This window comes from Gadus morhua, chromosome 16 (assembly GCF_902167405.1).
Source record: "Gadus morhua chromosome 16, gadMor3.0, whole genome shotgun sequence".
Lineage (NCBI taxonomy): Eukaryota > Metazoa > Chordata > Actinopteri > Gadiformes > Gadidae > Gadus > Gadus morhua.
In genome coordinates, this window is record NC_044063.1 from 8,312,348 (window position 1) to 8,330,148 (window position 17,801).

The 17,801-nt window shown below is 46.9% G+C and overlaps 2 protein-coding genes across 5 annotated transcripts in view; both read left to right on the top strand.

Moving 5' to 3' along the window:
* The window catches only part of eif4h (eukaryotic translation initiation factor 4h), a 7,132-nt gene extending 847 nt beyond the window's left edge, over window positions 1–6,285 (top strand). The window contains exons 2-8 of one of the 2 annotated variants that reach the window (XM_030380752.1): window positions 1,360–1,544; window positions 2,265–2,329; window positions 2,414–2,507; window positions 3,238–3,321; window positions 3,717–3,875; window positions 4,874–4,989; window positions 5,582–6,285. In XM_030380752.1, coding sequence (XP_030236612.1) covers window positions 1,360–1,544; window positions 2,265–2,329; window positions 2,414–2,507; window positions 3,238–3,321; window positions 3,717–3,875; window positions 4,874–4,989; window positions 5,582–5,593 — 715 coding nt within the window. In that variant the 3' untranslated portion in view covers window positions 5,594–6,285. The remainder of the gene's footprint in view (window positions 1–1,359; window positions 1,545–2,264; window positions 2,330–2,413; window positions 2,508–3,237; window positions 3,322–3,716; window positions 3,876–4,873; window positions 4,990–5,581) is intronic. The other variant, XM_030380753.1, reaches the window with a different exon arrangement.
* Window positions 6,286–7,452: 1,167 nt separating this feature from the next.
* On the top strand, window positions 7,453–15,094 carry rffl (ring finger and FYVE-like domain containing E3 ubiquitin protein ligase). Of its 3 annotated transcripts, none has more exons than XM_030380748.1 (8): window positions 7,453–7,710; window positions 9,082–9,259; window positions 11,084–11,281; window positions 11,823–12,161; window positions 12,300–12,356; window positions 13,385–13,595; window positions 14,092–14,286; window positions 14,630–15,094. In XM_030380748.1, exons 2-7 carry the CDS (start codon window positions 9,086–9,088, stop codon window positions 14,274–14,276), a joined length of 1,164 nt encoding a protein of 387 aa, XP_030236608.1. In that variant the 5' UTR covers window positions 7,453–7,710; window positions 9,082–9,085; the 3' UTR covers window positions 14,277–14,286; window positions 14,630–15,094. The 3 variants fall into 3 exon arrangements, with proteins under 3 accessions (XP_030236608.1, XP_030236610.1, XP_030236611.1); XM_030380750.1 differs by having other exon boundaries at window positions 12,306–12,356; XM_030380751.1 differs by lacking the exon at window positions 12,300–12,356.
* Window positions 15,095–17,801: the final 2,707 nt, after the last annotated feature.

Genomic DNA, 17,801 nt, shown 5'->3' on the forward strand with positions numbered 1-17,801 from the left:
CTTGAGGTGCTGGTCTAGCCATAGATCAGGGCCCGTCCAACCGACACCAGCGGCGCGGTTGCCGGTGCGGTTTGGGGCTGCATGGACCCCCAGAGAACCACCACAGGCACTGTTGTCAGCGTATAAACACCCAACCTCAAGTCTCTCCAGTTCCTCTTAAGGAAGATTTAGGCGGTGAAAGTGAACCAGCGAGGACTATGTTTAGAGCCAGGCCGGTGTTGTCCATGTGGGCCTGGGGGTGAGGGGGGGTTATCCCGCTTGATTTCAGTTTTCATTTTTTTTGGAAAACCCAGCGAGTACACGCAATGGTTGAATTGGATGTTATTGTGAATTCACGACGAGTATACTCCATCTAGGAACATTGCAGTACAGTCCCCCGGTCCACGTGTGGCCAACTGGGCTCTGCTGGCAGAGTGTCTGACTGCATGCTGCAGTGCGTGTTATAATCTGGTTATATGCGTCTACCAGTTTCTCGTTGGTGACTGTCTATTGGTGGGCACTGCGCTTTTAGACACTACACGATTGTAAACAAAGTCCGCAGACGCGTATTTTATCGAGTCACCTGTGCGCAGAGTGCAGACCACCACATATGATTGGTTCCACGCATGCGCCGTGGGAAGTAAGACGCAGGACAACAAACATCCCTTATTACCACAAAATAAAAGGGCAAGAATAGTATTACATTCACTTAGGGGCCATCCCTAGGTGTTTAGACTTGCCTACCAGACACAATTTCTGAACTACATATTATCAGTACTAGGTCATATTTGTTTCAACAGTACACACACCTTAAAAGGGCTTGGTCTAGCAGACTATGTAATGAAGTCATTACATTAATCAATAAGCTGACAAACTACAGTGTTATCACTCTCAAACCTGAATTCATATTTGCACTTTGCATCTTTGTCACAAGTAGCCCGCTAATCATAATTACCATACAGACTAATGCAAGTTTTAATGTCAGCTTAACAACAACGATATTTGCCTCATATATATATATATATATATATATATATATAATAATATTGGTAAATGAGACAAATCATAAATGATCGGGAAAGGAAACTAGGACCAGCTCCATAATATCTTAAATTGAAGGAAGTTGTGGAAAACCTTACCTGGGAAGTAGATTCCACCATTCATAATAGAGCCCAACTTTTCTGTCACTCTGAGATATCTTAGTCTGTCGTACCTCCACCCTTTGGCATGACTGGCCAACGCTAGAGGAAATGTACATGTCATGAACCACGAGTAAATCCGGAGAATAAACCAAAGACTAGGTCTGCTCCGCTGAAAAATGTGTTGAAAAAGCAACATCAATGTGATAAAGCCGTTGTCAACGTGTATTTATGTGTCCAGACCTCGCAGGGACGCGCCCAGCGGGGCCTCCCGTAAGAAGGATTTGCCGACGGACCCTCCGTTCACGGCCTACGTGGGCAACCTTCCCTTCAAGACGGTGCAGGGGGACATCGACAACATATTCAAGGACCTCAGCGTCCGCAGCGTTCGCCTGGTCAGAGACAAAGAGACGGACAAGTTCAAAGGTACAAACCCTTTGAATACGTGTAACGCTCGGTACTATATATATATATGTATGCATGCATGTATGTTTGTATGTTTGTATGGCATCAAATGCTCTCTAAAAATAACTGTAATGGCAACGTTAAATAATCATAATGGGAGTAAGTGGTTCCATAGGTTGTTTGGACTTTAACGTTTCAATGTTGAGCGACCGTACAATAAATCGTTATGTATTGCCTTCCCAGTGTCCACATGATTTGGTTATCATCTTATAAAAGTGTATTTGGTTCTGTTATATAATGGCTACTTATATCTGTACTTTAAAAGCCAATTCCTTAAAGCATTTTTTTTTAAATCCCATATTTTCCCCTGCGACTATGAGCAGCACACCCAGACCTTTTAGTTACTTCCTTGTAAGGAGAGTTGGTAGGTTAGCTAGTTGATATGTTGAGCCCAAACCAGCTAAACTACCCTGGCGCTGTCCAGCGATAAGCAGACCTTATCTGTGACACTAATTGTTACTGGCTGTGTGTATAGTTGTATAATAAAGTCCTGCTTAGATAAATTATTACTGGTTATAGTTATAAAAAATATCGTACGGTACGGTTGATGGACTCTTAACGTCACGAACAAACACACTTCTCACTTGATTCACAAACTAACACACACTTGCATACAAACACACACACTTTCCACACACGCGCATGCTATTTGGAGTCTGATTGTGTGTATGTGTGTTGCAGGTTTTTGTTACGTGGAGTTTGAGGACTTGGAGTCACTGAAGGAAGCCCTTGCATATGATGGAGCGGTGAGTGTCTCTAGGCATATAATTAAGGCTATTATTCAAGTACATATGATGCCCTCACTGACCTTTAACCTTTGACTCTTGCAGCTCCTGGAAGACAGGTCGCTCAGGGTGGACATTGCCGAGGGCCGGAGGCAGGAGAGAGGAGCCGGCGGCTTTGGCTTCAGGAAAGACGACAGAGGTGAGATCTAATTGGCTAGCTAACAAGCAGCTAGCAGCTAGCAGCCTTTCTTCCAGCTAGCAGTCATCCTCTAGCTAGGGGCTAGGCAGCCTCTAGCTAGGGGCCAGGCAGCCTCTAGCTAGCGGCCAGGCAGCCTCTAGCTAGGGGCTAGGCAGCACCCAGCCTGTCGATAACGGCCTCTTTCCAGCGGCTACAACCCTGCTACTAATAGCTCTACTAGCCGCTAGCCTCCTCTCAGCTAGTGGTCTCTTGCTAGCAGCTAGAGGCCTTTAACTAACCCTTGTTTTTCTTCTTCAGCTTGTCTATCCGTTCAGTAATGGCTACTATGAAGTCTAACTGCACACCTTCATCTTCACCTCATCTTCACTCCACCGTCCCCTCAGCTCCCCTTCCCACCCCTTGTAATATTGTAGTGCCTACACACACCTACACAGTGGTGGAGGTGCTATGGTCAGCTGAAGCCTTCTGTAATGTAGGGCCTACACTCCCGGCGTAGGGCTGGTATGGTGCTGTGAAAGAATGCATGAGCTCTTCTAACTTAACCATGGCTCTCTTTTCAGCCCTCTCCCCTTAACCTCCGTATATATAGTGCTCGTGGTTTGCTTGTTTTCTTCTTCTTTCTTCATCTCCCCGCCTCGTCTCCCCCCCCCCCCCGCTGCGTTTCCCCTCCTTCTCTCCCTCCTCTGCGTCTCTCCTCCCCGATCTGTTTAACTAAAGCTATTCCCTGCAGGAGGAGGTGGCGGAGGAGGAGGAGGTGGAGGCTCACGAGGACCGCCGAGAGGAGGCCGGGACGACTTTGAGAACTCAGGAGGAGGTGCGGTCAGGGCGGGGCAACAGCAGCTATTGGCCATTCAGGGTCCAATAGGACACCTGGCTTGGGCCACTCAAAACGAAGCTGTATAGACAGTGTTATCATCGGGTGGTTGTAGGGGTCCCTCAGTTTGCCTAATGGATTGGCAGTGAATGAGTTCATGAGGCTTGCAGCGGAGCGGCGGTCTCTGTCCTGCATCCCGTCTGGAGCCACGTCGGGACGGGAGGAGTTGCCACACGTTCTGCAGGCTCCCCCCCTCATCACCCCCCTCACCCCATGACATCATCATTCTACAGGAGCCGTCCAGGGTTCTCGCTGAACAAGGGTTCAGACGGCTAACGTGTGTGTGTGTGTGTGTGTGTGTGTGTGTGTGTGTGTGTGTGTGTGTGTGTGTGTAGGCTTTAGAGAGGACAACTTCATGGGGGAGCGGGGTCGAGGAGCCGGTGGCCCCGGTGACCGGAGGGGAGGAGCAGCACCCGGTGGGGGCATGGGTCGCTTTAGAGACGGACCTCCTCGCGGAGGACCCCCAACAGACGACTTCAGAGAACCTTCAGATGGTGAGAGACGACACACGCACAAACAAAATAAATATATATATATAGCGCTGTTGGTGTAAAGGCTCAGTTACAGTTCCACGTCCTAGCAATGACAACGCAGAGATGCTTCGACGCAGGCCTGAACTTGTTTTGGAGCTGCGTCGGGTTTTAGTGAGCGGACCAGCCCTTGCTGCTGCGTCGTCTCGATGTAAGGATACAATTATTGGGAGGCGTGCGTCAGGCCCTTGCGGTGGAAGTTTGAAGGGTCGGCAAGGACGTAATGGGTCCGTAAACCCTCTAGCATTGCATCAACATGGAACCATAACCGAGGCCCCGTCCACACGGAGCCGTTTTATTTTTTTGGGTGGAACCGCATAACCACCCTCGGAGGTGGTTTCAAATCTATCCGGACCTCTGCGGTTTCGTGTTAGGATTCGTGTGGACGCCTGAAACGCAAACGATGACGTCATTAGCCCCCCACCAGCTGGGGGACGTCAGAGTTGCGTTGAATTTATTTATTATTTTATTTGTATTTTTTTTTTAGCTTAAAATAAAGCCCCTTGAGGAATTTAAGTACGAACTGTACATTAACAAGTAATTCTGCTCAATTTTAAAAGGTTGAATCTCCTCGTGACTGAATGTTTGTGTACAGCGCGTAGGCTGTATGCACGCAGGATTGATGCGCTCCACTTTTTTTTCGGTGGAAAACCAGCGCCTTGAATATTTACTACAGCGTTTCCTCAGCTCGATGCGGTTTCGCAATGACTCCGACTTTACGGAGATAATCCGTGAACCGCATTAAACGAAACCGGATCTTTTTCGCACGTTCCGGCTCCGTGTGGACGGGGCCTGAGCCTTCAGGGACATTAGCACACTGCAGCAGTGTGTCGAGGTCACGTGACGATTCCGGCGCCGGGCTGTGGTTTGCCTGTTGCTGTGTCCCCAGCATGCAGACCACATGTCTGTGTTGTGTGTTTTGTTTTTGTCGTGTATTAAAGTGTCTTGTTGTGTGTCCACAGAGGAGCGTGCTCAGAGGCCCCGCCTCCAGCTGAAGCCGCGCACCGTGGCTGGCCCGCTGAACCAGGTGGCCAACCCCCACTCAGCCATCTTCGGCGGGGCCAAGCCCAGAGAGGAGGTAACCGCCCAAGAGAAGGCGTAGGGAGAGAGACTGGCTGGGGGAGAGAAAGGGGGGAGGACCTATGTTAGCATGGCAACTAGAACTTTCGGTCAACCATGAAGCCTTCTTCTCGTTGCCCTCGGCTAAATATTCGCACGCACACATAGACACTCTCTTTTCCAACAACACACCAGCTTCTGAATGCATGCTCACAGCTACCTGTGTGCTCTGAGTGTCTGGGTCACATCAGGGGGTTCAATAGGACTGCCCTACAGTCAGACCTAAAGCTGGTCTGACTGTTTCCTACTGGTGTAGCCTGGGTGAAAGGATGTTGGTTAGCCAGCAGCCTTTAGGGGGAGGGTCATGATGTAAAGCATGTTGTAATTGTTGTGTCGCTCTGGACTCCGCCTAGGGCGTGGGTGCATGGGGTGCATGATGTGCTCCATTTGCCTAATCAACAATGTCATATCTTGGGTTACTTGTCAATCATGGAACTTCGAGCCCACTTGTCGTTGTTGTGACTTATTAAAGCTGTAGGATGTTGACTGCAGAGCTGCCGTGTCCAATGTGCTGGCTTTTTCTAACTCTGGCCTTGCTTGTGCTTCCTTAGGCTGACGAATAACCTTCATTATTCTGGAAGCAAGCCCGGATCCACTTCTCCACAACAAAAATCTTTCAAAGAGTCCACTCCCCCCCCCCCCCCTCCTTCCCCCCCACTCCCTCTCCCCCCCCCCCTTAAAAAGAGAGCTGGCTGGCTCGGTCAGCCATTGGTCCCCCTCCTCCATGTGGCTTTATTCCAAGCAGCTGATTGGTTAAAGCTGCTGTAGGGGGTGGGTCTTCAGCGAGGCCCTGCCCAGAGTTACCAGCTCCTCTGTTTGAAAGATTTTTGAGCTCGGGTGTCCTGGCTTCCTGGAATAATGTGGTGTCACTGTGAGGGCGCCTAGCAGCAGCCACCACAGGCACACCTCTCTCCACCAACAGATGCTCCGCTGGCCTCACTAACGACCAGCATCACGCTCCCCCATAGACCAACTCTAGATGCTTTCTGAACATTTTGTGTGTTGCAAGAACCATTTTTATTTGACGTTTTACTGGAAACGAGATTGGGAACGTGAAACCTTTTCTTACTGTACTATAGAAAGAACAGCTGTTTTTATTATTTTGGGTTAAGTTGTTTCCTACACGGTTTATGGCAATAAAAATGTACCATCTGACATTATTAAGAATGTGTTTACATTTTGGGAAGCGTTGACGTTGTATGAAGTTTCCTTCAAAATGAAGCGGAAGTCGAGAATAAAGTTTTTCTGTACATCAGTTTGACTGCACCGCCCCATGGCCTGGTTTAAAACTATTCTGTTAAGTAATGTTTAAAACATGTTCAGGCATCATGGCAGAGGAAGCCGTCTCTGAGAAGGCTCAACCACGGGTACAGGACGTGACTTATTTACACGCATACACATAACACGCATACATACACGTACGCTCCAGTACCTGTTCCTCAGCCCGCTACTTTCACTTTGTGGTGGGGGGGGATTCTGACCTCATAGCTACTCCATTTAATTTTCTATATTAGTATTATTGCTATTATTTCTTGTATGGACACATGAAGTCTACAATAGATGATCAAATGTGTCTAGATTTCTCACTCTAATGTACATCTTGTGATGTTTGGTTTAAATGTAGTCTGAACCCCCCCCCCCCAATGCATACTGAGTGGTAATAGCTATATGAGGTCCTTATTATCCATCCGTCATTCTCATTCTTAATGAACTAGTGTAATTAAGCATTTACATTTTTCTTAATTATGACAGATTACAATTGTGTTGGTTCACAAGCAAAAGGATTGAGGGTCTAGGAGAGAAAGAATCTCCATTTACTCTGATTCAGAAGAGCTCTGGTTGGTAAACTGTATATATTTAACTATTATAGTCTGACTAGTTCTATGGGTATCGACATACTTAGGTTAACAGTTGTCTTGGTAACTTGTATATTATTATATAGTTCATGACTAATGTAGGAAGGCTGTAAGGTGAATATCGTAACTAGTTATAGATAATTGTTAATACCTATTTTAACTATTATAGGTAGGTGACTAGTCTAAAATTAATTAAGTTAACTAGTCCCAACTAAATAACTATCGAGGTTACTAGTTATATAGTTCTAGATGAATATACATATCCGTATATAGTGGGATCTAGAAAACTCTTAGTAACTATAGGTGAACTACAGGTAACTGATCCAGGTCCGGGAAGTAAATCTAGGTAACTATAGGGGAACTATACGTCACTGCCCCTAGGTCAGGACTCAGGAGGATACTCTAGATAACAGTTTCTAGGTCACTAGCTGGGAAGCTACATCAACTGTCGCTGGGTTAGTGAACCACTAGCTAGTGAACTACAGGTTACTGACGATAGCTCAGGAGGGGAACTAGTAAGGGAACCACGGGCGACTAGGTAATCAAGGCTGCTTGTGTCAACCGCCAGGGGGCAGGTCCACGGGAGGAGGAGGAGTCTCGTCCAGGAGTCTCTTCCTGGTTGAACCTAACAACAGAGATGTCGCTTTTTAAAAAGTTTGATTAACTTTAATCCGCTGTCGTTTAAAATACATATAGTTTACATCATTATATGTACGGAACTAGTTTATGAAGTTTCGTTGACTAGTCGAGTAAGGTTAACTTTCGACCACCGGTTGAAGAAGAGGCTGACGAGCTTCCAGTCCGACTTGTTGTCGTCTCTTCAGGTAAGACTACTGCTTTTAACTTCTCTTATCGTGTATTTATACCACAGTACCAATTGTTCTCCTCTGATCACTTTTGAGCTTTTAATACCCCTTGACACATAATGTCGAACTTTGTTTAACTTTCACTTTCTCATAATGTTGTACTTTATTATCCAAACCATTCATCATCATTTACATTCAAATCTAAAAAATCATTACGTTATAGTACTTCTCCCATCTAGGTGTACTATGTGACCTGTCTACCTAATAAATCACATTTAACTATCAATTCATTTTAAATACTACATCCAATCTATCTGTACTATGTTATCTTCTCCCCCTATAATGTGCATTTAAATATAAATACATCTATAAATAGAACTCCCATTTAGCTCTATGTTACCTGTCCACCTATTATGTAAATTTAAATATAAATACATCTAGAAATACTACTCCCATTTAGCCTTACTATGTTATCTGTCCAAACTGCATTTGGTTAAAACTAAATTGACAATTTCCACACTTGCATCCCTACATTTCCATGGACTTGGTATTATTTCCATGTGCTTTATATTCAGTGACTGGCTAGAGTTCTTAAAGGGAAGATACAGTGACATATATTTTGATCTGGACAGTTGGTCTGAACTCCTAGCATTACGAGACACGTTGACATTATTCCTGAGAAGTAATTTAGACACTCCTCTTTCTGAGTATTAGTATTGTCTTCTGTGTATGTTTATACTGTCTTGTATATAGTGGTCAACTGTTAGGTATTCACTAACTCTTTTTGCTTAAACAGGACCTCTGCAGATTAACACAGTATTACTGAGCGTACTCCCCTATTGCAGCAGCCCAGAAAGTACTCACCTGGTACCACATTGCTATTCTAGTACTGCAGTACTGACAGTAATCCCGTAGTACCATATTACTGACCTAGTACCACAGTACTGAGACAGTACCACATTAATGCTGACAAAGTGTACTCACCTAGTACCCCAGTACTCGCCTAGTACCGCAGTACTCACCAAGTACCGCAATACTCCCCTAGTACTAAGGAACTTACAAGGTATCACAGTTCTAACTCACGTTTTTTGTACGTGTCGTAGCGATGACACAGTTGTAACATCGTGCCACAGGTAGCCGGTCGGATATAGGATGTCACTTGGCTAATGCTTTAAATTAATCATTAGTCCGCAGCCTCTCACACACTCACAAATAATGTTAGCACCTATTCATAGTAATTGTCCTTATTTTCTACAGTCTATGTTAGGACACATATTATCCGCATGCAGTATGTGTGTCACTATTATTTAGGAGTAAGACATTTATAATAGTGATTGTGTGTGTGTGTGTGTGTGTGTGTGTGTGTGTGTGTGTGTGTGTGTGTGTTAGACCCATGTGGTCGTGCTGCAGCTGGTTGTGTGTGGACGACGTTCCGTCGGAGGAGCCGGCGCGCAGGGGGCACTGCCAGCAGGCCTACACCAACTCTGGCTACAGCAGCCAGCCCTCGGCCAATCAGCAGCCCCGCTGTAAGGCCTGTGGTGATGGGTTCCACACCCTTGCCCGCAAGGTAACCATGGACACCACTGACCCTGACTTGTTAACATTCATGCATTAACCAACCCTATAGTCAACCCTCTATTACAGCTTAGTAGTTAATCATGCATTAACCAACCCTATATATGTCAACCGTCTGTTACCGACTGGCAGGAGACTCAAAATTTCAAAATTCACCGAATTACCAGAGTCCTTTCCACTCTGACTGGAGTTGGCAGACTGGGTGAAGGGAACCAGTGTAGCTCGGCTGGCTGGGTGGTGTGAGTGGGAGGGGCCTAGGAGGGTTGAAAGTAATATTCTTGTAAACAAAGACAGCGGTACGGGCTGCCCAGCATTCTTTATATGCCGAAATGATCAGTTACAGGATGTGATTTCTATTGATTGCTAAATGTCAGTTGAAATGTTCAACATTGCAACTTGAATTACGTATTGACAAATAAATATCCGGGTCTCAGAACTAGGCTAACAGCTAGTTATCCCATTAATGTAGAACATTATCTACACATCACAGCTACTGGTGATGTGTAGGGACATTGAACTGGTTGAAGCAATCTCAATACCTTGGACAAGTTTACTATACTGCTGTTTGGCTACGGGCTCTTTGACACTTCCCCATTATTCACCGAGTAACCTTTATACTTTTCTACCACCCAGTAACATCACTGGCCAATGTATCACTGAAACCATATCTAGTAGGGCTGGGACAAAATAACAATACGGCGATATATCGTCGCCCTTCTTCGTGCGACACAAGAACCGATAAACTGGTGCCAAATCTTGATTTTTCTTAATACTTGTAGATACCTGTTTGATACCTGTCTGTCTGTCTCTCGAACTGTGTGTCCGTCTCTCTCTAACTGTGTGTCTTTCTCTCTAACTGTGTGTCTATGTCTCTCTCTGCCTGTGTCGGTCTCTCTCTAACTGTGTGTCTGTCTCTCTCTCACTGTGTGTCTGTCTCTCTCTCTGTGTGTCGGTCTCTCTCTAACTGTGTGTCTGTCTCTCTCTCACTGTGTGTCTGTCTCTCTCTCTGTGTGTCGGTCTCTCTCTCACTGTGTGTCTATCTCTCTCTAACTGTGTGTGTCTGTCTCTCTCTCACTGTGTGTCTATCACTCTCTCTAACTGTGTGTGTCTGTCTCTCTCTCACTGTGTGTCTATCTCTCTCTAACTGTGTGTGTCTGTCTCTCTCTCACTGTTTGTCTATCACTCTCTCTAACTGTGTGTGTCTGTCTCTCTCTCACTGTGTGTCTATCACTCTCTCCAACTGTGTGTCTGTCTCTCTCTCACTGTGTGTCTATCTCTCTCTCTAACTGTACGTGTCTGTCTCTCTCTCACTGTGTGTGTGTCTATCTCTCTCTAACTGTGTGTGTCTGTCTCTCTCTAACTGTGTGTCTGTCTCTCTCTCACTGTGTGTCTGTCTCTCTCTCACTGTGTGTCTATCACTCTCTCTAACTGTGTGTCTGTCTCTCTCTCACTGTGTGTCTGTCTCTCTCTCACTGTGTGTCTATCACTCTCTCTAACTGTGTGTGTCTGTCTCTCTCTCACTGTGTGTCTGTCTCTCTCTCACTGTGTGTCTGTCTCTCTCTCACTGTGTGTCTGTCTCTCTCTCACTGTGTGTCTATCACTCTCTCTAACTGTGTGTGTCTGTCTCTCTCTCACTGTGTGTCTGTCTCTCTCTCACTGTGTGTCTGTCTCTCTCTCACTGTGTGTCTGTCTCTCTCTCACTGTGTGTCTATCACTCTCTCTAACTGTGTGTGTCTGTCTCTCTCTCACTGTGTGTCTGTCTCTCTCTCACTGTGTGTTTATGCCTCTCTCCCGTTGTGCCTCCTTCTCTCCCCAGCATGTGTGTGTTGACTGTAAGAAGGACTACTGCAGCAGCTGCTCCGCCGAGGCAGATCCCAGGCCCCGCCTCTGCCACACCTGCCAGCGTTTCTACGGTAACCTGCTGGAGCCGGCTGAACTAATGAAGCTGAAGGTGAAGGACCTCCGAGACTACCTCCACCTGCACGAAGTCCCCACCCAGCTCTGCAGAGAGAAGGTACTATGGGTGGAGAGGCTTGATAACTAGAAGAGAGGTTTGAGGACTACAAGAGAGGCTTGATATCTACAGGAGAGGCTGTATAACTAGAGGAGAGGCTGTATAACTAGAGGAGAGGCTGTATAACTAGAGGAGAGGCTGTATAACTAGAGGAGAGGCTGTATAACTAGAGGAGAGGCTTGATGACTAGAGGAGAGGCTGTATAACTAGAGGAGAGGCTGTATAACTAGAGGAGAGGCTGTATAACTAGAGGAGAGGCTGTATAACTAGAGGAGAGGCTGTATAACTAGAGGAGAGGCTGTATAACTAGAGGAGAGGCTGTATAACTAGAGAAGAGGCTTGATGACTAGAGGAGAGGCTTGATGACTAGAGGAGAGGCTTGATGACTAGAGAAGAGGCTTGATGACTAGAGGAGAGGCTTGATGACTAAAGGAGAGGCTGTATATCTACAGGCGAGGCTTGATAACTCTTGAGGACGTAGCGTGGTCAGACGGCGTGGCGGTGTTTCTGAAGCGACGACGCCTGTGTTGTGGTTCTCTAGGAGGAGCTGGTGGAGTTGGTCTTAGGTCAGCAGACCCCGTCACCCGGTAGCACCAGCCCGCTCACGTCCAGCTTCGAGCTGCCCCCCTTCCCCCCGGACCAACACACTACACCCACACACACGGCGCCCTCAGACTCTGCACACACAACGCACACGGACACGACGCACGCACACGCACACACGGAGCCCGCCCATGCAGCGGCCCCGGCCTCGGCACACACCGCCTCTACGGAAACATTCCCCGACGAGACGTTACCCGTCCACACGGACCCCGCCGCGGCCCCAACCCCTACAGATACTGCACCCGGTGGGACGGCCCCCCCACAGGGGACCGAAGAGGTGAGGACCCCTGTTGTACGGCACATGTGTTGTCCAGCCAGCGTGTTTGATTGAACTGCATTGATCCAAGCATTGTGTTTGTTTGTGTGTGTGTGTGTGTGTGTGTGTGTGTGTGTGTGTGTGTGTGTGTGTGTGTGTGTGGAGGTGGAGGTGGAGGTTTCTGACTCCGAGAGCCTCACTGGGCCGCAGTTGGAGGTACACACACATACACTCGCGCACAGACACCTTTGACGTCCGCAGACATCGTCTAGAGTAGACGAAATGCTAGAGCTCTGGAATAGAGCTCTACACCAGAGCCCTATGAAAGAGCCCTAGACTAGAGCTCTACCCCAGAGCCCTGTGCTAGAGCTCTACATTAGAGATCTTCACTAGGGATCGACCGATACAGATTTTTTAGGGCCGATACGATACCGATATTTTTTCATCAGCCTTAGCCGATACGCCGATACGCCGATACCGATATTTAGAGCCGATACTACTTTTTTTTTTTCTTTTTTTCTTTTTTTTGCTCCCTCAATCATAAAAATTACACTGATAACAAATGTTACAAGTCTCAATTTAAAAAAAGGAACATTTATTGAACTTCAATATAAAAAACTATATTTAACAAATAGTAATAACAGGTGAGGTAGAACTAGTAAAAAAAAAATAAAAAAAATAAAAAAAAGTGGCGAAAAAAAGTATCGGCGAAAATCGGCCGCGTATCGGCCGATACCGATACACGTAAAGACCGCGAATATCGGCCGACCGATATATCGGTCGATCCCTAATCTTCACTAGAGCTCTAGTGTAGAGCTCTAGCGCTAGCTCTACACTATAGCACTAAACTAGAGCTTTTCACTAGAGCTCTACACTAGAGCTGTAGCCCAGAGCCCTGTACTAGAGCTCTTCACTAGAGCTCTTCACTAGAGCCCTACACTAGAGCTCTTCACTAGAGCTCTAGTGAAGAGCTCTAGTGAAGGGCTCTAGTGTAGGGCTCTAGTGTAGGGCTCTAGTGAAGAGCTCTAGTGTAGGGCTCTACACTAGAGCTCTTCACTAGAGCTCTACACTAGAGCTCTACACTAGAGCCCTACAATAGAGCCCTTCACTAGAGCTCTTCACTCGAGCCCTACACTAGAGCTCTTCACTCGAGCCCTACACTAGAGCTCTTCACTCGAGCTCTACGCTGGAGTTCTCCACCTGCCCCCTGGTGTATATCCATTCAGCTGTGTGTCTCCCTGCAGTGGTCGGACTCTGAGGAGGTGGCGGTCCCGGGGCGCAGGGCCTCCCTCTCCGACCTGTCCTCGCTGGAGGACATCGAGCAGCTTAGCGTCCGCCAGCTCAAGGAGATCCTGGCCCGCAACTTTGTCAACTACAAAGGATGCTGCGAAAAGTGGGAGCTGATGGAGAGAGTGACCCGGCTCTACCAGAACGACCTGGAGCTGCATAACCAGGGTCAGTAGGCTGCTTAGTGACTCACCTGGACCTCCAACCTTAACATATTTATTTGTAATATTGTGTGTGTGTGTGTGTGTGTGTGTGTGTGTGTGTGTGTGTGTGTGTGTGTGTGTGTGTGTGTGTGTGTGTGTGTGTGTGTGTGTGTGTGTGTGTGTGTGTGTGTGTGTGTGCGTGTTTTTTTCTGGGTTTTAAAAGGAATACGCTGAGATATTGATAAATAGTTTTACCCAGATTCTGAGAAGTTGTTTAATTCCCAATTCCTCATTATCTGTCAAGAAGGGGTGTTTGCTGGGGTAGCTGTGTGTGTGTGTGTGTGTGTGTGTGTGTGTGTGTGTGTGTGTGTGTGTGTGTGTGTGTGTGTGTGTGTGTGTGTGTGTGTGTGTGTGTGTGTGTGTGTGTGTGTGCGTTTCCCCTGTAATGGTTGAAGCAGCAGCAGAGGACATCCTGTGTGTATTATATTGTGTGTATCATACTTTCATATTGTGTGTCCCAGGCCTGGGGGATTCCACTGCAGCGGGTGAGGACCTTCTGTGCAGGGTGTGCATGGACTCTCCCATCGACTGCGTCCTGCTGGAGTGCGGCCACATGGTCACGTGCACTAAGTGTGGAAAGAGGATGTCGGAGTGTCCAATCTGTCGGCAGTATGTGGTCCGGGCCGTGCACGTGTTCCGTTCCTGAGGCAATAAAGGTACACACACAATATATGATTGTGTCTGCTTTATTAAACACGCACGCACGCACGCACGCACGCACGCACACACACACACACACACACACACACACACACACACACACACACACACACACACACACACACACACACACACACACACACACACACACACACACACACACTATGTTATCTGCTGGGTTGACCACATAGACACACACTATATATTCTCCCTGCTTTACTACACAACACAGCCTATACATCTGATATATCTAATGTATGTCTTGGTTTCAACAGGACTGTGTTCCATCCCATAATGATCTGAAGTATCTATTGTGTTCTTATATCTTGGCTTCAACAGAACAAGACCAGGACTTACTGTGAAGAACGGTTCAGTTTTTTTACCTAGGGACTTTTAGAGTCCGTCCCATGTCCAAGGAAACTAGACCCAAACCTGAAGGATCCTAAGAAGTGTCCTTGATAGTGGACTCCCCCCTCCTGATTCTTACAATGTTGAGATTTTCTTAAGCTTTGGTCCTGAATGACCTCAAGACACTTTGAATTATGTGCTGAAAGCATACGGCATTAACTACAAAACACAATTAAACAATAGTTTCTCTGTAACAACGTCACGCCCTCTCTGGCCCAGAAGGGGCGGGTCTTATCCTGCTGCTTGGGAATGCAGCCATGTTGGCTTGTGGGTGAGTAGTTCTGGGGTGTTTTTTTTTTAAAATATATTTCAATTAACTCTTTCATCTTTTAAACCAAAGAGCTCTTTAATGCAGGGCATTCTGTTCACATTTAAAATAAAAACGTTTCTATATTGTTTTGTCCATCTTATATTATGTGTTTGTGACGTATACTGCTACCGATAGCGATTAGCCAAGATAACCCTGGGCCTCAAAAGGCCACTCAACCAATCACATGGTCTCTCCAGGTCAGGTCTCTGTCTGCAACCAATCAAATGGTCTGTCTAGGTCAGGTGTTCGTCTGCAACCAATCACACTGTCTCAGGGAGAGGAGGGTCGGATTCCTCTTTCATTAAGATGTATATCATTTAATATTACTATGGGGTGTACCGTACGGTATCAGTGCTAAAACGATCTCACGCTCTAATGATGACGTCTAGTCTCTAATGATGTAAATTATTGTTGACTGACGTCTTCAACTGTATAATAATCTCATCTAGCATCTACTGACGTCTTCCACTGTCCCTAATGTCATCGATACCCCTAATGAGGTCATCTACTTTTTTCTAATGACGTCATCTAGTATTTCTAATGATGCCATCTACTGTCCCTAATAATGTCATCTACTGCCCATAATGATGACATCTACTGTCCCTAATGATGCCATCTACTGTCCCTGAGGATGTCATCTACTGTCCCTAATGATGTCGTCTACTGTCCCTGATGTCATTACTGTCCCTAATGATGTCATCTACTGTCCCTAATGATGTCATCTACTATCCCTAATGATGTCATTACTGTCCCTAATAATACATTGTTTTTGTGTAGTGCTTTTCTCACACTCAAAGCGCTTTACAGAGGATACAATGATTTACATTTACATTTAGGGCAAGTAGCAGACGCTTTTATCCAAAGCGACCTACAGTAAGTACATTTGCCATAAGAAATGACTACTAACAATCGCTAGGCTAACCCATTCCCCTTATACAGCAGTGATAACAGCTTCTGCAGATGCTACACAATTAAGTACTATGAATAAGTACAACGTACAATAAGTGCCAGGACGTACAACATACAATGGTTGGTGGAAGGGACTGGATGGCTATGCAGTGTCTTGGTGAACTCTGAACAGGTGAGCTTTGAGTCTTTTGCGAAAGCTGGTGAGCGACTCTGCGATCCTGACATTGGCAGGGAGCTCGGTCCACCACTGAGGTCCCAAAACAGAAGAGTTGTGACTTCGCTGATCTATCTTTGCTTGCTCTAAGCGATGGCGGTAGTACCAGACGTCCAGCTGAGGTAGTTGAGCGGAGGGATCGAGCTGGGGTGTGTGGCTTGACCAAATCATTGAGGAAGGCAGTAGGCAAGGTTGAACACAAGGCACGCTGCAGAGTTCTAGATACGCTGTAAAGGTTTAATCGTAGAGGCAGGGAGTCCAGCCAGGAGCGAGTTGCAGTAGTTAAGGCGGGAGATGACCATCGCTTGGAATAGCAGCTGAGCTGCTTCCCTTGTGAGGAAGGGCCGGATCCCGCGGATGTTGTAAATTGCAAATCTGCAGAATCGGGCAACTGCGGTGATGTTTGCTGTGCAGCACAACTGATTGTCCAGTTCAACACAAGGTTTCTGGCAGTTGGAGAGGGAGATAAAGTGATGTTCTCAGCAGTGACCAGTAAGTCCATGTGTGGGCAATCTTTCCCTGGCATTATGAGGAGCTCAGTCTTGTTGAGGTTAAGGCCTCAGGTGGTGGGCAGTTCTCCAAGTGCTGACGTCTGCCAGACATATGCGTAGACATGCGTCGCAGTGATAGGAAAAGCCGTTTAATGTAATTACAGAGCCCAGAGATCTGGTATAGAGGGAGAACAGAAGGGGCCCCAGTACAGAGCCTTGAGGGACACCATTGTCAAGCGGCCAAGGTTTGGACAAAGCCATTCCATGGTACCTGATAGGTGCGATTCGTCGGGTAGGATGTGAACTAGGAAAGGGCAGATTCAGCAATGCAAAGTTCAGCGAGAGTGGCAAGGAGGATCTGGTGGGTCACTGTGTCAAATGCTGCAGACAGGTCATTGAGCATGAGAACCGATGAGAGGGACGAGGCTCTGGAAGCAGGGAGGGACTCACCGCGAGGAGAGCCGTCATCTTGGAGTGTACCTTCTTGAAGCCTGACTAGTGAGGGTCAAGCAGGTTGTTAGATGAGAGATAGGAAGACAGTTGGTTAGCCATGGCACGTCTCAGTGTTTTAGAGAGGAATGAAAGAAGAGATACCAGTCTGTAGTTCTGGATGTCGGAGGTGGAAAGGGTCGGTTTTTTGAGGAGAGGCTTTATTCTGGAACGTCTTGAAAGACGCTGGAACAACGCCTGCAGTGAGGGAGGAGTTGATAATCGCGGTGAGAAATGGCAGGATGTCGCTCGAGACGGCCTGGAGGAGTGAGGAAGGGATAGGGTCAAGGGGGCCGGTGGTGGCATGGTTAGCCTTAACTATTCTTTTGACTTCTTCGGAGGTGAGAGGGATAAATTGGGTAAAAACAGGTGGGGATGGGAGAAGGGGGGATGGTGGCAGGGATAGAAGAGGAGCTAATGTCCTTCACCTTCTGGGTAAAGTAGGTAACTAAGTCATCAGCAGTGAGGCAGGAAGGAGGTGGAGGGGAGGGAGGGGTGAGGATGGAAGAGAACATGGAAATCAGTTTCCTGTGGTTTGAGGCGGAGAAGTTGATTTTGGTCCAGTAGAAGGCAGATTTGGCTGTTGACACAGTGGAGGAGAAATCTGGGAGAAGGTGAAGATAGTGAGATAGATCATTAGGACAGTCTGATCTCTTCCATTTCCCCAAAGATGCCCGCAACTCTGCTCTA